The sequence below is a fragment of the Athene cunicularia genome, assembly GCF_003259725.1.
Source record: "Athene cunicularia isolate RWA chromosome 1 unlocalized genomic scaffold, athCun1 chr1_part2, whole genome shotgun sequence".
Lineage (NCBI taxonomy): Eukaryota > Metazoa > Chordata > Aves > Strigiformes > Strigidae > Athene > Athene cunicularia.
The window spans coordinates 17,205,003-17,227,137 of record NW_020799092.1 but is presented as its reverse complement, the minus strand read 5'-3'; the positions used below and the strand labels follow the sequence as shown (position 1 = coordinate 17,227,137).

The following is a 22,135-nucleotide window of genomic DNA, read 5'->3' as shown; positions in this document are numbered from 1 at the left end:
TATTCAAACAGCCTCTGATCAGGCTCTGCTCAACCAAAAAGTCCTCTTGCACTTGAGTAAGGGACTTTATCAAACGGCTGTTGTAGGAAAGCTCTTGCTCTCTAGGTAAGAAATTCTGAACTAATTTTCATATGAAATACATTCATTTCTACTTCCTGAGGATTCTAGTACTCTCTCTTTCCCAGACACATAGACAATTTTTTGCTTTGCTCCTTTTTCCAGTCTAATTCCACATTCATAACAGTTTTGAAGAAAAGTGCACGGCACATTTTTATTCAGAATTTGAGAGAGAGGTGTCTGGGGAGGTAACAGATGGTTAGACGGAATGAACTCCAGCATGAACCTTGTGCATATATCAGGGACTCCATAGCATTTCAGGAGAGGTGAGCAGGAGCCTGAAACCATGTTTATTCTTTTTCTTCTCCCATCAGACTCCCAAAGGTACCTGTTTGGAGTCGGTGAAGATTGCCATTGATGCTGGTTACCGCCATATTGACGGCGCCTTTGTCTACTACAATGAGCATGAGGTGGGACAAGCCATCCGGGAGAAGATTGCTGAAGGAAGGATCAAGCGAGAAGACATTTTTTACTGTGGCAAGGTGAGAAGCTGCACTCAGATAATTTACACTAAATCCAGGATTTCTGTGAATTGGCTTAAAAATGCCTGTAGTCAACGTCAGGCATGCTTCCAGATCCAACAACCTTTATTTTTTTTCCTAGCATTACCATAACGCTGCAGAGCTTAACGAGCACTAGATTTGCTGTTAAGTGCAGGAATCCCTGTTGTTCTCAGTTTAAAGCTTTGTTAGCAGTGGGAACCATGCAACACCCAGTCTGCCTAGTATTGTAGGCACCAGCAAGTTTAAACTATTGCTACACTCAGCAGTGCTGCCTAAGCTGTTACTGTCCCACATGTTACGCTGGCACACACATTTGTATACTCACTGAGCCTGCAAATGGGTTATTTTCTGTTAGAGCAATTCCCCGTACAGGTTTGCTGTTAGATTGCACAATGAAAGGGGTGGGAGCAAGCACGTGTACGCAAGTGTCTGTGTACAGGAGAACAGCAAGTGCTTACAGTGGTACTACTGCCAGAAAATTACTCATCAAGCTACACCCTTAGTTACTGTATCACCTGTCATTAAAAGGTTCTGGTATGATGAATCAACTTACTTGGAGAGAAGATGTCATCACACTTCTGCTCTAGAGCAACGAGGCCAGAATAATGCATGAGCTGGTTAATGGTTTAAAGTCTTAGCTGTAAGAGTTGATTCTCTCCTAGAATAATGAAATCCCTTGTCCGATAAAGTGTCTGACAAAAGCTGTTACAACTACAATGACTATATCCCAGGTATAAGAGAAAGAGCTCATTGCACATTGCAGAATAAAGATCAGATGGCCCCAGAAAATTCATGGTGCCTCTCCAGTTTCTAATGGAGATTATGGCCTCAAATTCCCCTTCCTGCAGTGCTTCTTTGAACATATCAGCCTAATATTTTCCCTTTCTCCTTTCCCAAATAAGACGTAATCCACAAAAGTTACTCAACAGCCTTGGAAATAAATACTATGGTTCCTAGAGTGAAAGATCCCATGGGATAAAAGGCCCATTTTACTGCAAGCAATATAGTTAAGCTCTATGATCAGGGAAAGTAAGCTTCATATTGGGTAGTTTGCAGACCAAGTGGATTTCAGCAATGATAGACCAATTTCCGAGTACAGCAATTTTCAATTTGTAAAGTATGCAACCCTTTTCCAAGTTCCCTACTTGATTCTACTGGTAACAACCTTGCCGTCCTGAGAAAAGCTTCACATCCTCAGCTTTTCCACCTTTATCAGGGTAGTCTCTCAGCCTCTCATATGCCAAATATGTTGATTTGGATCAGTCAAATTAATTTGTTTCAACTGTTTTATAGTTTCATTACTGCAAATTACCAGTAATATTTCAAATCAAAACCACAAAGTTGTTCCAAAAGGTTAGAACCAGATGTCCTAACAATTTTGAGTCTTTTAACTTTCTCAACTGCTTCCCCTGCAGTTTATTTTCCCGTACAAACCTTTAGGTTCTGTGAAAGCACATTTTGTTAAAATTTCCAAACTTACTTTATTTATTAAACCTTTCTGTATTAGGTTGTCTAATCTAATCACTAGATGATTTTCCTAGCTGATAATCACTACTTAAACATTGAGCCATCTGTGAAACTACATTTGACTTCTTGATTGTAAGTTCATTTGTTCCCTAAACTGCAGATCCTGCAAGCCACGGGGCTGCAACTCATAGTACCACAAGAGCTAGTGCCTGTAGTTCTGGCCTGCCTTGAGACCGTGAGATGGGGCACACGTGGATTTATCTTTCTGTTCTGTCCTGTTTGTGCTTGCCAAAACTTCAGGTGCTCAGGGTAATAGTTCATTAAGGCGTCTCTGTAGTCTTTAAATAATTTAGAGGCAGAAATTGAAAATATTCTGCAACCAATTCAATCCAGGATTTTCACAGGTTTCACTGAACATTTTCACAGCAACTCTGAACTTCCCAGGATGGGTGGGACTGGGTGTCTCTTGCCTTATGAGCTTATGTATCTTTAGCTTTACGTACCTCACAAACTTATGTATCTTATGAACTACAGGCAAATAGCAAGCTACCGCCATTAATTGGTAACTGACTGATAGGAACTGTTGCATCTTCCGGGAGACATGGTGGATAGAGTACACCTTCTTGGAAGCAGTCTACACAACAAAATTTGGTTTTGTTTTCAGCCTTATTGACATCAGAAGTACTGGAAATTCCCCAAACCCTTCAGACTCAAGCCCCTCATGCAAATCTTTCCTTAAAGAAAGATGGTGCAGATTGAAGGCTGGTCCGTCAGAAGGAACTAACAAGAGCAGCCCCGCTGAGTGGCAGTGTTACTGGAATAGTGACTTGGTGCAGTCGGGCTGCATCTGCCAGTTGAAATCATCAGCACTTGCACTTGGCTCATGCTGCTGGCTGGCTGATCAGGCAGAGAAGCTCAGCATCCAGAAATTTTAGAGGTTTTATATCAACTGCCAACATCTCACTTGGCTTATATAGCAAGACCTTTTTGGTCTCCTCTTTCATCCCAGGATATTTCTTTCATTAAACTAGAAGTAACATTTCCAGGAAATGTGGTGTCCTGAAATGCCAAAGCCAGCTGGCAGCTTTGGCTGCTCAAATGTCTACATGGGTTCTACTTAGGTAGATAATACAATAACTTGAACAAATCATGAAAACAGTTATGAAACTCCTCAGTTTCCATGGCATCTATGTATTAACATAGTACAAACGTTTGCTGTTTCTAAAGGGTGTTTGTTTAGAACCTCTGCAGTTTTTTAAAGGGAAGTATATTCACCGGCAAGGACTGAACTCAATAGCATGGAGCTAGAAAGGGTGCTCAGAAAAACTGCTTGTAAACTAACAACTATCAGGTTGCTAAATTTCTAAAACACAGTAACAAAACAAACTTCACCTGAAAGGTATATAGACTCATTTCCTTACCCATATTTAAGTCCAAACAACATCTCATTTTACATGTAAAATGCTTAAAACCCATCCAGACCAAAGGCTTTCAGGAAATCCCATGGAACAGCTGAAAACTCCTGAGAGCAGGCCCTTGCTCCCTTTACTATAGTACACCTCAGCCTGTGTAACCACCATCTACTGATCATAAACTCTTTCACCTTGCAACATACAGCCTAGTATAAATTTCCAGGTGCCAAATCCTGTTTTGGTTTGTCAGTTTAGGGCAGGGTCAGATGTGCTGCCCTCAGTACAACTGAACTTCAAGACAATGTGTCCTTGCCTCTGCTGGCAGAACTGAGCAGATAGTTATTCCTTGGGAAAACAATAATCTGGTTTAAAAAAACCAAACATCTAAAATATTTAAAGGTTACCCAGGCTATGTTCTTTGACACCTATAATCATTATCTTCTCCTGAAAATGGCAATTCAAGTATTTTGTGTGTCAAGAATGAATTGATTCTATACCTTGGCATACAGTGACTGCCAGCTTTGGTGGCAGAACTGGCTAGACAATGACCATACCAACAAACTGAAGGTTTTTCCAGCCAATAAATGTGCCAAAAAACTCAACATGACACCACGTATCAGTTTTGTACACTGAAAAAAGATGATAAGATAGCCCAGCTCACTGTGTGAAAACAAACGGCACTTTAAACCTTCTATTGTGTGTTAATTCTGTTTCTTGTCTATTTTAACTGCAGCAATCAGTTTACAAAGAGCTCTTGGTTACTAATTACCATGCTATGGTTTCATTCTTGCTAGAGATTAGCATCATCAGAGTTCAGTTAGAGATAGTCCTGAAAGCTAATCAACTAAGCACACTCCATAGCAACCTCAGGGCATAATCCCACAAGGAAGCAGTTGTGATTGAAGAGGTTGAAAGGCTGTGCTTTAACTAGTCACACCTGAATTACAGTAACTGAAAACTAATGCAACTTCAGTAAGGACTGGGGCGTAAATTAAAACTTCCCAAGGTCAGGCAATCACTCAGGCTCCACGACCACAGGAGAAAACCAAAAGATTCTCTTTGTGACGGGTGCTTGGCTGTTCAGTAGTTTAACTCACATGATCTGAGCTTCTGCCTTCAAGCATAAAACTGACCACAGATTTCTTGTGAGAACAAAGTTTTCCAGTGAAAGCATATGCTGGGAAAGCTCAGAAAACAAAAGGAATCTGCCTAAATTCATTGAGCAGAAGTCTGCAATATACTCAACTCAGAAGAACCTTGTGATAATCAAATATGTAATGGCTTTACTGGGTCAGCACTGGGACAGGATAAGGCAGTCACCTTTGTCTTGCAGTGATGTAGACCACAATGTCTTTGCACTGTGCATCACAAGCTCTGTCAGAAGGACAAGAGTGAGTGAGTGTGTGTGTGTGTGTGTGTGTGTGTGTTGGGGGGGGAGGGTGTGTCTCAGCTGGTGGATGATCACTGTTCCTCCTGGCACCCAAAAAAGAGCTTATCTTGCCTCCTCAGCTGTGGAATACTTGCCACCCCCCAGAGCTTGTGCGTCCTACGCTGGAGAAAACCCTGAAGATCCTGCAGCTGGACTACGTTGACCTCTACATTATTGAGCTGCCAATGGCTTTCAAGGTAAGAAGGAAAATTGCCCCAAAAAAAGTGCATGACTGTCTTGAACCCATGTCTTCATCAGCATCTTCCTTGCAGCTTCCAGTCCATGTTGAAAATAGTACTTTGACCAGATAATGTTTGATATATACTGCATGCATACTTTTCTGTGCATTACCCACGCAAAGAGTGGCTTATAGGTGGTGTGAGAACAGTTACTGACAGCTGTAACATGGTGTGTCTCTGGAAGGACAGGTCTCCTAACCAGGACTGAACACTTCCTATGCTGAAGAATTACTGTAGCTGAAGCAACACATGTGTCTTAATCCTCTCTGAGCCATGAGGAGGGAGTCACTGGAGGAAAGTGGTTATACAAAGCAGCAAAGAGCTAGGGGCAAAGTTTGGAGGGTGAGAAGGAAAGGGAGAAAAGTCACCAAGCTGATTTCCTTACTCTGTCCCCCAAACCAAATAGCCTCAGTAGTATTAAAGCCACTGGGCAAATAGTTGGGTATGGTCTTCATCTCCTTAACTTCAGTGCTCCTCTTGGACAGCTTCAGTAGATCACAGTTGGTTCCAAACATGGGTTGTCCATCCCTCACTCTCAAATGTCTAAAAAACTTAAAACTTGATATTCCTTCATACTGCTGGCTCTGCACACCTTGTAGCCAAAACCTTTGAACACAAGGAGCTCATACTGGAGTTGCATGCCTCCCTTGCAACAAGATCTTTCAAATCCCCAAATTTTCTGTTTTCACAGCCAATTGTACCTTGCTTTCAATTTTCTTCTGCAAGTACATGATATAAGGGTAAGTTAAATAATAGAAGAATGAGATTCAAAACGTATTTAAGTGGTTTTGAACCAATTAAATCCTTTTTCTTAGAGAATAGGGTCAGGCAATTGGCTGGCTAATTGTTTCTGTGGGATGTTTAAGCTCTAAAATGGCCTCTTTTTGCAAGGAAGTTAGTTTTCTGATTATTAAAATTCTATTTTACTACAGACTCCAAACTGCCAGAAGCATCAGATAGGAAACAATTTACCAATGAAGCAATCACCTTAGACCTGCAGTTTTTTTTTCCCTAGGGAAGCCATATCCCATTAAGACCTGTATAGGAGTAACTGGACTCAGATATTAAAACTTTATTTATACAGTCCCACGTATGGAATCCTTTTGGGTACATTTTAAAAAATTTCCCACCACTTCAATTTCCTGTTTCCCTTTGCTTGTGTTTGTATTCTCTTGTAGTTCATTCTCCCACATAGTGAAGGTCATTGTCTCACAATATAAAGATATAGACAGCTGGCTTTAAAGTAATGTACAGCTGACTCCCTGAGGCCTGTATCAACAATCTGAGTTGTTAAAGGAGTAGCAGTGCTGGAGATTCATTCATGTCCCCCTTGAGAGGAAAGAAAAAAAAAAAATCAGTTTCTGACTGAAAAATATACATTTTTCTGTGGCAGATACAAAAAGAAAAAAAACCCCACCCTTTTACAATAGTAACGTGTTTCCTTCCTTTGCTCCCTCTCTCACAAATGAACCCATCCTGCACGTGATGCTTGCCTTTGGTGAGGAGTATGCAGGTGTAATGCTAACAAATTCCTACTCTGCCTTAGTCCACAAACATTGGTGCTTTCCTGTCTCCCCAAAAGCCTTCTAGCAAAACTAGTGTCTGCTTGGAAATCAGTGAAGAACTTGAGACAAAGCTTATGGTCCCACTCCGAAACCAGTAGGAAATGTGCCCCTGCAGATCCCAGCCATGCAAGCTCTCATGGGGGCTTTTAGGTAGAGTAAGAGGAACCTGGTTGTGGAGAGCAGCGCTCAGAGGAGGAAAGCCCCACCACACCAGCACTTTTGGGTGTATCAGGAACGGCTGACATGTGGGGTGACATCATTCACTGACCTACCAACATCAGCCCGCATCTCTCTGTATTTTTCCCTCGCACAGATTCCCCACTCAGGCCTTATGTCCCTCCTCCCTTTAGCCCAGCGGGAGTGCTCAGCCTCTCTACCCTAGCAAGGCTGATGACCAGCAGGAACAGGTCTCCTCCAGGCCACCACGTGCCCTCTGCCTGGATAGCTCATACCCACTGGCAGGTTTTTCTAGGATGACTGATCCATCAGTAAGCAGGTACCTGTGTCCTAAACGATCTCTAAATTCCTCCCAACTAAATTATTCTGTGATCTAGAAGGAAACTAAGTATTTTAGCCTTACACTGAACAAGTCTTATCCAAGTATCGTCATTTTAAGAGAATAAAGCAAAACAGACCAATATTCTCACTATTTGACTCCTTATTGCCTTCTGTTTATACACTGGGCATTCACAAGTTGTTAAAATTGCTCTCTTGAGAAAGCCCACTTGTCAAAGACCATTTTGTGAAAGCAATGGGATGTGCAGACCTGTCTTCCTGCATCTGTGTTGGTGAGGAAATTATTATAATGAGAACAGGGCTTTTCCTCTCAGTGGTTACCAACTGCTGTGTTTTAAATATGCTTTTGGAGCTTCCAGACTTTGAACATGACGTGATAGAATGTGATCCCTGCATCATGGCAGTGATTGAACGGTGTTGTCTCACTTATTTCAGTGCTCATACAACAACATGGTAGAAAGCCACCTCACATTCTGTCTAAGGTGCATGGCTATCTCCAAGAGAACTGCAAGAGAAGACAACAGCATTTGTGGGCATGACTGGTGCAGTGCAGTCCATGAGAACCCAAAGTGTGACCAACTTCTGCAAGACCTTTACAAAGACCCAGTAACCACTGTCCTGTCCCATCAAAAGCCCTGCCTTTCCCCCAGCAATTTATCCCTCTTTATCCATCTGCAGACAGTTCTCCCATGCAGGAACTCCCTTGCATGAAAAGGTAGCTTGGCAGAGAAAGTATTGACTGGAGACTATTGAGCAGAGGCAACTGTACTTTGCAGTTCCCTGGAGGCAAGGGGCACAAGGATTGCTCCTTGTGAAAATCCGCAATACCTGACACCATTTATCTCAGTCAAGATAAATTCATCTTCAAACGCCATTCATCTTGACTTTGCTTTTTAGAACACAAGTGATAGAAATGGAGGAAAATGGGCGATGACAAATTAGCTAATGTAATTGCTGACTATTGACTACTGTAAAAAAAAAAAAAGCAATGTTGAACAGAAGTTAATGAATTAGAATGGAACAGAGTAAACTCATCCCCTGAACTCAAAGAATTCCAACTGCTATGCATTGAGCTTGCAGTCCTTGGAGAGTTTTCTGGGATATCATGGGTATGAATGGTTTGTTCCAAAATACCATGGGGTGGTTTTATAAATAGGGCTTCTCCACCTCAAATTATGATGGCAAACACTTTGCCTTATAATAGAAAAATGTACCCAACAGCCATCTACCTCCTTCTGGTCAAGATTATTTTTTTTTCAGCAAGACACAGCAACAAAGGCAACAAGTCATCTTTGTGGAATTCATTGAGGAAAACCAGCACATTTGGAAGACAGGCTTATGCCTCTTAAACCTTGGCCTCTGAAATCTGAGACTGTGTTTTCCTTAGGCTCACTTTTCCCATGAAATGCCTTGAATTTGAACTTCTTGACTGAATTGGGAGGCGCCAGTTACTGATCATATTAGTCACAGTTGCTTGTTCCCAAGGAGTTACCATGTCAACATCTTGTACCCAGGCCTTTGAAATGTAGCAGTTTGCAGTCAGATCAAATATCAAACATCACTGAAGGGTTTTTATGAAAAAAACCTGAAATTACAATCAGACAAAAGGGAGGCAGGTGTCAATGCATTGCCTGCAACAGCAGCGAAATGACCAGCAAATAAGAGAAAGCTGTGCTCATGAGATATCAGCTCATAACTCATCTCTGAAATCTTGTTTATGGGGTATAGAGGCAGGATGAAAGAGTTCCTAGTGCCCAAAGAAAGGTGGATAAGGCACTTAAGAGGTTCATGGCCTGTACTATAGCTATGCATGTAGCACTTTACTACTAGTAAGTATATCTCTTGGAAATTGTTCCTCCAACAGCTGGGACCTGGACTGAGCTGGTACTCTTCCCAGGTGCCTAGGACACATACAGGATCAGGGGAAGGGCTGGGAAGAAAGGAGGGAAGAAGTAGAAGAGAATACAGGTTAGTACCCTAACCCAGCCCTTTGGAAGGAGACTAGTCCTTTGGATGCCGTAGTGTAAAAGTCAAAAGTTTATTGAAAAACAAGGCCATCCAGGAACTCCTGAGTGTCCCCTCGTGCAGTTCAGAACTGTGTCCAAGGATGATCTAGCAGTGGAGGGTGTGGTAAGCCCAGAATGAATGACCTGTTGAACTTAGGGTGTTTCAGAAAGTCTTTGAATTTTTATTTGTTTGCTAGTAGAAACAGAGTCCGTAGAAATCTTTACTCTGAGGAGTGAAAATTTTTCTTTAAAGCACAAAAGTGTGGTTTTACTTTTCAGCCTGGAGAAGCAATCTACCCAAAAGATGAAAATGGAAAATTTATCTACCATGAGACAGATTTATGTGCCACTTGGGAGGTAAGCAAACACAACATCCATTCATATATGCTTTAAAAACACAGATCTTCCTTCTGTTTTACTTGTAGCCTTCATAAACAAAGCTGAGGCATATTGACAGGGCAAATGGATCGAATTCTACTAGCTCCATGGATTAATTCTACTTTCTGTCCCTAGGGATGTTGCACCTTGCCATCCCCTAATTATTTTTAGAACAAAATAAAACACTGTTGAAATATCTGACACCCTTCTTTCAGAGAGTGCACTCAACATTTGCTAGTTGAGGATTCTGTAGGTGTTTACTAATGTCTCCTCTTTATCAGATCTTTACATCGGGAGAAAGTTGGAGCGCTAAGAGACTGGATCCTCCTCAAAAAAAGGAGGCTTTTTGCCTTCAAGAAAAAACAGAATTTGCCCTAAAGCTCACCATATAAAACCAAAAACCCACACACAAAAAACCCCCAAACACAAAAAAACAACAAAACAAAACAAAACCCTTGCCATCAGAACAAGCTCAGTCACTTTTACATTGAATTATCAGATGAAAATGCATCTGATAAGAAAACTTGAAGGGAAGCAGCATTTGCCTGAAAGATTGCATCCTAAATTTGTCTGTGATGCTTTCTAGTCCTTTAGCCAGATGTCTCTTTAAACCTACAGCCATCTGGCTGCGGGATGTGTCAGGTGAGGCAGAAAGTAAGATTAGCAATCTCCTCACACTCCTGCCTTTCGAAGCCTTGAACAATATAATTCATGGCCAAAGCTGGTCAGTTCTCCTTCTGCATCAGGTCTGCTGCAAAAGCATCACTAATTCAGCTCAGTTCACACCAGGAGAGAGAACATGGGCTGCTACATGCTCCACTTCAGCTTTCATCATCCAGACCTGAATAGTCATGTCCCAGTTTAGCTTTACTCAAGGTGCAGGAGATAAACATGGGTAATGGGTGAAATTCTGAGTGAAAGTTCAGAGTGGAAGAGAGCCCAGGGTGGGCTTGAGCTTTCCCCTGGCAGCTGAGCCATCCAGGCTGGGTTTCAGGGGGAACAGAGACTTCCACATTAGCTGTTTATGTTACCCTTGTATCTGGCTGATGCAGTTCATTCCTCTCTTTCACAGAATAGTTGCTCAAATGTTGAAAGCAACAACTGTCTGAACACTGTTATGTTGTTATTATTATCAAACTGGTGCTTAATTTTAAAGGATATATTGTAGCAGGTCACTCTTCAGCTAATAAGCCAAGAGAAAAATAGGTGGTGGTGAGCGCCTGCAAATAATAGCATCAATCTCAATAAAACTGGTTAAACTCAATCCAGATAATTTCACTCTCTCAGTATGTGTTAGCAGGCAAAAATGGCTCCAGATGACTATATTTGCTGACTTGTCACAGTGATACAAAGCATATGAGGCCAACTAGAGGTCATCAAATACGTGGTGCCTCTGACCTCCCTGCTTTCAGCTCCTGAGAGACAGAAAGGAGGGGTATCCAGCTCCACTGGGGGGTCTGCTCTGCCTCAGACAGTCACTGAGTCATTTGTGTGCAGAGTTTCTGGGAGCAAAGGGGAAGACCATAGGAAAGGCCTCTCTTTCCGTGTAACCACCCAGCAGATGAAGCTAATGAAGACCAGGGCATGTATTCATATCCAGTATTCATAAGGCTTTCTCGGCTATTAGGCTTTGTCTGAAGTACAGAATAGCTAGAATTACTGTCTCCCCCCTTTTTATCTGCTTTATACCGTACTGAAGTTTTGTGGTGTACCGTACTGTGCTGTTTTTGTGATATGCCTTGCCAGATATTTAGGGGATTTCACTGGACAGAGACTTGTACAATCAAAAGAAATAAATTGACTTATCCAGAAAGCAATCTGTTTTGTTCACTCTCCCTTCTCCAGCTTTGAGGCAGTGCTAAAGCAGCATAAAGTAAGCAAAACTCTTTGAAAGCAGATGTCTGGCACTGAAGTATCTGTATCTCAGATTAATCTTTCTGCTCTCCAGACAAATTCTACCCTCGCAGGAGGTATGAAACGTTAGGGTTTGGTGTAGAAAGCGGGTCTACACAGGAACATCATTTAGAATAGCAGGATGCCACCAGCCCTCATGCTAATACAGCTGCTAGTTCTGCTGCAGCAAAGATTTTTCTGCAGTCTCAAGAATGGACTGTCTTCCACCTATCTCTGAAGCATATGCTCCAAGGAATCAAGCCAACACATGGGACTCCGCTGGTCTTTGTTTTCTTTGCAGGCTATGGAAGCATGTAAAGATGCAGGCTTGGCAAAGTCTATTGGAGTATCCAATTTCAACCGCAGGCAGCTGGAGATGATTCTGAACAAGCCAGGACTTAAGTACAAACCCGTCAGCAACCAGGTATGACTGCAAGCCGAGGGCAGTGCTTGCCATGGTGCCACTACGCTGTAGGGAACACAGAGGCAACACATGGCCTAAGCCACTGTGTTCAGGAAGGTGACGTACACGTTGCCATAGATGCTGCCCTCCATACTGTCATACTTGCATATCTAGCTTGAAAATATTACTCATCCTATCTGGGCTAAAGATAAATATTTGAAGGTGCTGGAACGATCACTCTTCTTAGTTCCTGTTCCAAGACGATAAAACTGGTGCCTCTGTGCTAAAGCTCTGTAACAAGGTTGAATGCTGAGTCAATGCAGATCTTAAATCTCTGACATGTACCTTACTTCAAGTCCAAAAAATTCTCAAGAGAAATCATTCAGACCTAACTAGTCCTCAATGAAGCCATTTCTACCTCAGCTGACACCAAACCAAAACAACCCTACGTAGCGGGGATCCTGAGTCACTCTAAGCTTCCCAAGACTAAAGGCCATTAGAAGGAACTCCTAAATTTCCTGTACTTGCTCTTTTGTGCCTTTCCTATAAGATGGCAGTAAGAGTTAGATAAAAATCTAAATTAAAGAGGAGACTCCATTAAGTGACTGACTTGAGTGAACAAGCCAATGAAGGTGACAGGCATGTCCGAGTTAAATTACAGTAGTGGGGCTCAGAGAAGCTGGTAAGTGGCAGTGACCCATCTGAATGCCCAGTACCTTTGACTTTGGCATTTGGCGGGTCACTGCATTTCCTAGAAATCACTGGGAAGCTCTTCTGACTCATCTGGCACAAACTAATATCCACATTAGCAGTATCAGAGAAGAGGCCAGAGACCAACTGGGACCAACTTCCCACCCGCAGCACGTGGCCTGGAGAGCTGGGATTGACCTGGGGCAGGGCAGGGAGGCTGGCCATAGCCTTCATTTCTGTCTTCGGCCTGCAGGGAAAGGGAGCCTGTGAGAGGAGGGAATTCCAACACCCTTCACTCTACTGACATGCCCAGCGGGTGCAAAATGCAACTGCCATTTCTGGCATGCCTCTAAGACTGCACTGTAATGGCTGCTGCTTCCTGGGGTCGAGGAAAACTGGGCAAAAGATTAAGCCCAGTTTAGGGCAGCTAGCCAGCAAACACAGATGTGCCAGCTAGCTTCAGACTGCCTGCAAACAGTGGTTGTTCTGTCACCTTGTAGACATCCCTTTCCCAGAGACTGAGAACACAGCCAGAAAATCCCTGTCTGTAAGGGAACAGTATTTGCAATGTGAGAGGGCAGAGCTTGTAACAAGGTCGTTCCCATTATGGAGATATCTCACCTTTTGCATATCCCCCCCTCACCTTTCTATCTGGGACAGCTTATACCAACACTTCCCCTAAAAATAACATCACATTAGTCATCCTGAATGCAAGAGGCAGAGAAGCAAAGATCTGACCCACATGAGATGGGTTGCCTTCTCAGACAACTTCTCTAGTGAGCTTCCCTCACCTTCACCCCCTCACACACTTATTGCCACCTCTCCACTGGGGGCCAATAAACGTTCCTTGCTACCAAATTATAATCACAGATGTTGGTCTGCTATCCACCAAAAAAAAAAAAAAAAATCATCATCTAACAATGTACAATTAGAACAGTAACCACAGATTGAATTTCCCTATTCCTTAACTTACATGTATTCTTTCCTGAAAACATCACCTGGTCTATAGCCATCACAAATATTGGGGCTCCATCTTCTTTGTATCTGGTCCTGTTGATTAATCTTTCTACATTATTCTTGTAGGTCGAATGCCATCCCTATTTCACCCAACCTAAACTCTTAGAATTTTGCAGACAACATGACATTGTTATTGTTGGGTACAGCCCACTGGGAACTTCAAGGGACGAAACCTGGTAAGTCCCTGTGTTACTTTCTAATAAAATGACAATATCTAGGAAAAGAATAATAGTTCTCCACTGCTGGGTCTCTATGCAAAATTTTTCAAAGTAGTTTTGAACTTCAGTGTCTAAATATTACTGTTGTGAATGTAAACTTGCAACACTCATGCTGCATGCTGTCATCCAAAAATGCCAGGTGTCCATATAGAGGGTCACCTTAGGTCTCCTCTAACAGAAAGCCAGTGTCTATAACTGGGAACGCTGAAGCTTAGGTGAGGAAGTAGAAACTAAGTCAATGTTAGGATATCACATAGGAAGTTGCCTTTGACAGACCGCCAACATAAATGCCAAAGCTTTTCTCTTATCTTTCACGGTAATTGTTTAAAAGGTGCAGTATTCTGTCCACAGACAAGTAGATGCCCCGACATTTTGACATTAAAGATAAGGAGGAATTTTTTTTTTGTTTCCTTTTTGCCAATTTTCTTCCAGGGTAAATGTGTCCTCCCCTCCTTTACTGAAGGATCCTGTGCTGAATGCCATTGGCAAAAAGTACAACAAGACAGCTGCACAGGTTGCTTTGCGTTTCAGCATCCAGCGAGGGGTGGTGGTCATCCCAAAAAGCTTCAATCCACAACGCATCAGAGAGAATTTCCAGGTAAATTCATACTCCAGTGAATTCATCCATGCATCACTTACATGGGCTTAGCCCTTATAGAAGGCAATTTCCCCATTTATTTCTGTAGACATAAGGCTTGACCAATGTCAACTTTGCCCCATTTAATGCTTTTTGTCTCCATCACTTAACGGTACCATGATATGACAATAATAGAGCAAAGTGGAGAGGAAATTTTGGTTTCTCTTAACCCTGTGGAACAGCTAAAGTTCCAGATGGTGGTGTATCCCAGAGCAGCAGTTGCTGCAATGAGCAGCACAAGCAAGATGAAGTAATTCAGTAGGGCAGCCGCCCAAGGTTGCTGAATGTAGGTTATTCAGGAATGACTGACTCTTCAGGTATGGGGCAGCTTTGTTAAGGAAGGGTTGCTGCATACAGGTGTGCCAGAAAGGCTTATAACCACACCACCAGAAAGCATCTGGCTTGACCACAACACCCAGATAAGATGAAGAATTTGTTCCCATGTCCCTTGCAGCACTTAGTAACCACGTTGCTCCCTGCTTTCCCTGCCAATGTATTGCTTTCAAAGCTGGTGGCCCAGTACTTGCCAGACTACCTTTCTCTTCTTACTAAAGAGTGTAAACAAATGGGACCATACTTATTCATGTCCTCAAGACTTTCCTATAAATGTAAGCAAGTATGAATTTGTGAGGGAGACAGTGGGGAGGAGGGGGGCTTTTACTTTTGGAATCTGGAACATACGGATGTTGATTATGACAAGAAATGCTAACTTATGCCTAACATCTCCTTCTATTAGATCTTTGACTTCTCCCTCACTGAGAAAGAGATGAAAGAGATTGAAGCCCTGAACAAAAATGTTCGCTATGTGGAACTGTTAATGTAAGTCCAGGAGGAATCCTAGATCCTCACAAAATATTCCTGTCTTTTCAGAGGATTAAAAAAAAAAAATCACTTCCTTTTAATACCATTTTTTTAAAACAACCTTATTTTAAGGTAAGGCTTAAATATGGGAGGTCGTTAATGTCTGAATATGCTCCTGGACCCATTGCAAATATAAATGTGCAATACTTGTTTGCAGCTCAGATGTCAAAAGCCCACCTAGTAGAAAGTGACTGCATCTGGCTATTCCATCTCTGCTCCATCTCCTCAAATGCTTTCTGCTATATGTTGTAATGACAGTCTCAGCCACTGACAAGATGTAGCATTGCTTCTGCCTAGCAGTGTGGATATCAGAGGTGAAACTCAAATAGTAGCAATTTCTTGTCTTTCCCTCCTTCTCACCCTCGCTTCCAGTGCTCAGCAAGCCATGTTGCTGCTCAAGTACAACGACTTATGGATTGTAAACCTAGTGCTTCCAGAGACAACTTGTCCTAAATTGCCATTTGGAAGCCTGAAAATTAAGAACATTGCTACACGAAACCACAGTGCTAATTTAGGGAGAGCTCTGCTCCTTCTTGCTTAATACTTTGGTCAGAACATCAAAATTTGCCTACCCAACTTTCTCATAAAAGATGATACCTCTTAGTGACCACAAGTGGTTAGAAACTTTGTTTTGGCCTTTCCTCTGATGCCGTCTTCATCAGTTTACCTCTTCTGCTTCCATCTTGAGTTGTACCTTCTTATATGGAAAGCAGAAAACCATGCAGCTTGTTTGACTGTTAGACCACTTCGTAATTATCTCTTCAGAGAACTAACAAGGCTTGGTCTCTTGCTGCTTGTGATCTAAAGCTTTCCACCCAATGTAGCTTTGCTTCACCTGAAGGCTGCACTACCCCAGAAGGCTCAGACTGACCCAATAGCTCCAGAAAATGAGGCCATTTGTTTTTCTTTCAGCTCAAGAGCATCTACAGCTTATGGCCAAACTTTATGCTTTCCCCATTTCAGAGCACTCAATTGTGTAGCCAAATGCTAGAGGTTAATTTCCATGCATTTCTCTTGCTAGCTTTGATTATATGTGTCTTGCCAAACTGTAGTGTGCTCAAGCACTAAAAATAACGAGAAGCTGGATAGCGGCATTAATAGCACTCCAAAACATTGACCATTGCTCAAAAGGTGGGAGGAATGTTGCAAAAGAACAAATAAACCACTTACCGTGCTGCATAAATATGCTAGGAAACATGAACTAAGTTAAAAGCATCATAATGGAGTTCATCTTTCACATTTAAGCTCAGCCAGGTGCTCTGAAGCTTCAGTTTCTTAAAACTTAAAATAGTCTTCCATCAGTCAGTAGCACTTAGTTTCAGAAGGCTTCTCACAAGTGGCCTAGCAAATTCTTCTGTGTGTTTTGGTATCTGAAATAGGGTTTTCATAGCTAAATTCAGCTATAATATCATTTAAACTTTTAGTGAGTGTATACACAAAACTTAACCTTGGTGCAAATGCAAGAGCCTTTTCCAGAAGCAAAGGATGCAAATGCCCACAGGAGAACTTCTGCCACCAATCTAAAAACTAATAAACTAAATGCTTTGCTTTATTATACTAAAACTTGGTTACAGGAGGTCACTGAGAAAAAGGAAAACGTGATGCATAGGATGGACATTGCCAGGCCTGTTTTTCACAGCAGTGCCACATTTGGGGAAAATGCTTAAATACAGTCTGACCTCAGCTGTGAAAAATGCCTTCTCAGAAAAGTGATGTTGCCATGTAAGGAGCAGCTAAACATGTATCTTCTTACTATGTGTTCTTACACTGAAGTGTCTGGAATTGACACTGCAACAGATGAGCTACCAGCATAGAGATTTCTTAATTCTTCTAGCAATATGTATCTGAAAAAGTCAAACCATCATACAGAAAGACTTTGGTTAGTCAACTTTGTGCAAAACCTTCAACTGCTGTGATGCAAATGCCAGCAGGAATGGAAAAAGCCAGCTTTCCTCTTGCTCTTCCAGTCATCAGCTGCCATGAGTACTGTGTGCAAGTCTGCTGTTTTGATGGTGTGAGTAAGCCCATAGGAACAGAATATTACAATTAGTGGAATGAGTTAGCAAGTTAAGCATCTGAGCAGAAAATAGACATTTTGTAAAAATACAAGTAATACAGGAAATGTCAGTCTGAAATGGTTTCTTCTCGCCTTGGAGAAATCTGGAAGTATTATGTTGGGCAAGTTTTACATTAATCTTTCTGCTTGATTTACCTTGTGCTCCCAGTCTCTGCTATGGATATTCTTCCTTACCAGTTATTCAAACCTGCATTGACTCCCCTGAGTGAATCATTTTCACTCAAAAGACTCAGACCTTTGAACATGTGAGATCTGATTAGCAAACTTCATAGATGGAAAGTAGAGATTATGACACTGGCAACTCAGACATAGTCAAATTATACTGAAACCAAACAAGCCAAAGTGTTGTGGCTTGGTTTTTTGTTTTTTTTTTTTTTTGAACCAACTCAATCTGTTAATGTTTAAACACTTCAGCTTGGCTGAATATTAGAGTGAAATGTTTTGACACAACCAATTCAAAATGTTTGATGCCTTCCAGTTAGTTAACTTCAATATTGTGAAATATATCCTTCCCAAACTGGAACGATTCACAGCTGGGATAAATGCCAGTATTTGTTGTGCTCTGCTGTAAGGCAAGATATCCAGCTGCCATGGTGCACCTGAGAATGCTCATCAGAAATTTTTGTCTTTGCTAATGGAAAGTGTTTGTCAAGCCAGGGCTTGTGGTTTAGCATCATCTTCTCAAACAAATAAACAAGAAAACCCACAACAAAACTACCAACTCCCAACTACCTCTCTCTCAAGCCTGCCAATAATGAGCAAACACAGTGTTATTTTTCCACCTGCAGTTGACCCTGGGAATTTTCTTCTTGCCCTTATAAGAATCCTGGATTGTGCATCTTCCCTGAGCATGCAGTTTTTTAAAATGGAACCTGAAGCACCTCTCTCTACCTTTGGTAGTATGCAGTCACAAACATCCCTTTCTCCACTGAACTGGGTTGCCCCAAAGCGTCTTTGTAAATTCTCTGCCACTTGTGCTATTAACCTGGCAGAGCATCTATATGTCTAGGCTGAGCTAGAGGACAGACAGACCTAGTCTAGATATGGCAGCCACTTGACCAAAGCACCATACCAGCCCAGACCTGTTCATGACAGCATTAAGTGCATAAGCCAAAGTAGTAGTCTGGTGTCTCCACCTCTTCTTCAGATATATCCCTTAATTTTGAGGGTCTTTCTAGACACCTGAACAAAGAAGTCTTCCCCTTCCACAACAAGTATATAGCAAAGCCATCCCCCTTCCCTACAACACTTCTACTAACTTGAGTTAAATAGCAAGAATAGCTGACATCCAAACTCTTGTTTGTTTTTGTTTCCCATCTGTCCTTAAGGTCTGTAGGCCTGAAAAATGGTCCTTCACTGTCCTCTCCTTAAATGTACAGACTTGTTTCCAACTCTGCAGGGAAGATTATTCAGAGCAGACTTTTTCAGAATAAGCAGAAGAGCTTTCCATGAAGGCCACCTGTATATTGCAAGGAAGAGGTTTGCTAGGCACAGGACAACTGCATCAGTGATGTGATATCCTGCTTGACCCAAGAAGCTCACTTGTTCAATCTGACCTATCCACAGGTGGCGTGACCATCCAGAGTATCCCTTCAACGATGAATACTGAAAACAAGGTGTGTCCGGGGAGGTTCCTAACTTGGTGCTGTTAGGCTTTGCTGAAAGAGACCCAATGTTTGGTGCTTTGACTTCACCGGAGACTGTTCACATCAGCATTAAAAACATTACATTTACTTCCTCTGGTCTTGTCAGTCTCTTATTGCTACTGAAGAGCAAATCTATTTAACCTATTGAATCTCTGGTTTTTGCTTAGGAGCATTGAAGCTTCAAAACTGATAGATTTCTCTTGAAAACAGGCTCACTAGTTCAAGCTAAATCATTGTCACTCAGTGGCACATCTTAACTGAATTTGAAACAAGTAGTTCTGCTTCAGTTAGATGTGAAGCAGTATCTTGTTTCACAGCTCAAGTGAGAGAAAGTTAGGAGTGGGGAACTAATTGGTTTGGAGATATCTATATATAGATAGATATAGATATAGATATGCACATATGTATATTGATATATAGATTCACTGCTTCATGCAGAATACTACCAGAGTATTCTTCAGCTGCGTACATTAGCTGCATTCTGTAGGTGCCCCTCAGCTAGCTGCACATGCAACTAGTTCAAGCCCTAAAGCATTATAAGCATGTTCATATCCCTCCCTGCCCACCCCCCAGCTCAGGACTGCATCTATATTTTAGCTGTTATACAAGGATGGTATTGCATAGCATTGCATATGCAGTCTGGAGCCATTCCGGAGGTAGCACTAGTGAGAATTTAAGAGTTAAAAAAATCCCTTAGATTAAAAATCCTTTAAACTTCTTTCCTGCTCCACAAACTGATACTGGCCCAAGAAGATTTCTGTTCCTTTCAAAATTCTTACAGTCTTTTGTATAAACTCCTGACCAAGACAATACTGAATTAGGAAGCTAAGTTTTAAAGGAAGATAAAGTTGTATTTTGTTACATAAAACTTTCTACCGTACTTTGAGACTGCAGAACACTGGCAGGTTCAAGAAAGAGTAGGAATCAGGCAGAAGGAGCTGGACTGAAACCTGGACATTTTCTTCAATCTGTCCTCAGCTCTCTGAAACATGGAGGCAGAAGCACAGACACAGAGTAAGGAAGACTACCTCCTTCAGCATGAATTTCTTATTCAGACCACTTGTTTACTCAAGTTTTGCAGCCTATAGGTACATCAGCCTATACCCACATCTGCAGAACGCTACTTTCCCTCCCTCCTGTGCCCAAGCACTCCTGCCACGGAGGGGCTACACTAGAGAGATACTAGAGAAGAAACTAAACCATACACAGAGAGTACTTCACATACTAAAATGTGCATACTGCCATTGAAAAATGGTTCATACATAATCTTCAGGTCATAGCATTTGCTTTTATTTATTACCATTGCTATTTATTATCCCTAGAGTGACTGGAACAGGAAAATGCCAATCTGCGGTTCATGGAGAGACTTCTGTTGGGTCAGGGTGTGCTCCTCAGAGTTGAGACAAAGAGGTACAAGGGGCAACCATTTCAGAGGAGGAACAGGCAAGGCTCCCAAATTGGTCCAGTGCCAACACATCTCTGGATGAGCTCAGTGGGCACCATGAGAGAAGTCAAGCCCCTTCACTGGGGGTGGCCTTCACATAGAATTTATAAATCCATTTATAAATGTATGTCAACAAAGGAGCATTCTTCTTGATGGAGGCTACCCAAGGACAATTGCCATTTTATTCCATTGCCCACTTAGACCAGAGTGGGAAATAAAAAGATGAGGGAGATATAGCTGAGGAGGAAGATGACACATTAGATCTAAGGACAATCCCAAGGTCAGGTGGAACTCTGCTCCCAGGGTTGGTCAGAACCACTGTCACAGCCCTGCTTTGCCCCTTTGCAAACAGCTGATGTCCTGGCCAAAAACCTGAACAAAATCCAGATCTAAATTCAAGTGCCAGAGGAGACCAGTTACCACCATACTCAACATGTTATTCCAGTTGCTTCATAAGTACCAGCCTTAAATAGAGCTATCAGGGCTCAACAGCTTAACAGTAGCACCGTACAAATTTTTGCACTGTAACTTGACCAGGTGCAGGTCTCCAGCCGTTGCCAACATTCAAGACAGGTTTGGCAAAGCTCTTGTTTTCTACACTGCAAATGTCAACTAATGCTCAGCTTAAATGTTCACACCAGACCCTTCAGTTATCTGCTCTTTCTAGACATGTCTCCCAGAGGTTAGGCAGTGCCTGAGGTTCTAATAAATCAGGTGACCTTGTATGTGTGAGTACAGAAGACAACATGCTGAAGTCTAACAGGAAATACTCTATTAATCAAGCCTTCAATCTGTACTGAGATAACAGGCAGGACAGACTATGAGAGTTCCTCCAGCCCAAGTCATGCCAGAAAATCCCCCTTACCCCCCTCCTCCCCCCTCCCTTTAATAGAATCATCCTCCTCCTTTGCATTGCCTCATCTGAATATGATGAAAAAAGATTCAGCCTGTTCCCAGGGGCAAACGCTCCCATACTTGTTTCCATCAGTTATGAAACTCCTACTGATGTCTAGCCTAGTTTTTCCCCCTGCTTTGCTCATCTTGCCCTACAAAGAAAGGTTTAGAGGAGAGAAAATAAGCAGGCCTGCAGATGGGGGCTTGGGAAGTGTATTCCACCAGTAACTTCACAAAAAGACAGAAAGAACCCAAACCCCACATACAATCTGCTCACAACTAGCAAATTTCAGAGGCTCATTGAACTCACTGCCTGGTGCAAAACTTATTGCTTGGAAGTGCCACACACAGCCCTGCTCCAACTGGAAGGGTCAGGCACAGACAGAGGGGGCTCCACACCTCCTGCTCTGATAACAAGTACACGTGACAAGAATAGACCAAATGTGTACCGGGAAAACTTTCTCACTTTTACTGTAAGTAACCCGAGTAGTTTGTGGCTCTTCCCATAGCTGCGAAGTGAAATGAAATCCAGAGCAAAGAAGTTTGCTTCAACTACACAAGTGACTTTATGGCAAAGAGGAGAACAAGTGATGCAGTGCTTTAGATTCTTTTTGCAGCCCAAGGGCTGCTCTAGTCTGGCCAGCAGAAAACCAGGCACTATGCTCATATCCACAGCAGCAAAGCAGTTGCCACAGCCGTACATTAGAGCAGGGGCTGGCTGTC

At 42.2% G+C, this 22,135-nt stretch overlaps 1 protein-coding gene across 1 annotated transcript; it reads left to right on the top strand.

Moving 5' to 3' along the window:
* The first annotated feature begins 429 nt into the window (after positions 1–429).
* On the top strand, positions 430–19,161 carry AKR1D1 (aldo-keto reductase family 1 member D1). The gene is made up of 8 exons (XM_026867805.1): positions 430–599; positions 5,009–5,125; positions 9,534–9,611; positions 11,827–11,949; positions 13,702–13,811; positions 14,286–14,451; positions 15,227–15,309; positions 18,995–19,161. The coding sequence occupies exons 2-8, from the start codon at positions 5,114–5,116 to the stop codon at positions 19,035–19,037; spliced, it is 615 nt and encodes a 204-aa protein (XP_026723606.1). The 5' UTR covers positions 430–599; positions 5,009–5,113; the 3' UTR covers positions 19,038–19,161.
* The last annotated feature ends 2,974 nt before the right edge of the window (positions 19,162–22,135 follow it).

Coding starts and splice junctions, on each gene's coding strand:
- AKR1D1 (XM_026867805.1), top strand. Junction 13,812..14,285: donor ACTTCAAGGGACGAAACCTG/GTAAGTCCCTGT, acceptor ATTTTCTTCCAG/GGTAAATGTGTCCTCCCCTC. Junction 14,452..15,226: donor GCATCAGAGAGAATTTCCAG/GTAAATTCATAC, acceptor TCCTTCTATTAG/ATCTTTGACTTCTCCCTCAC.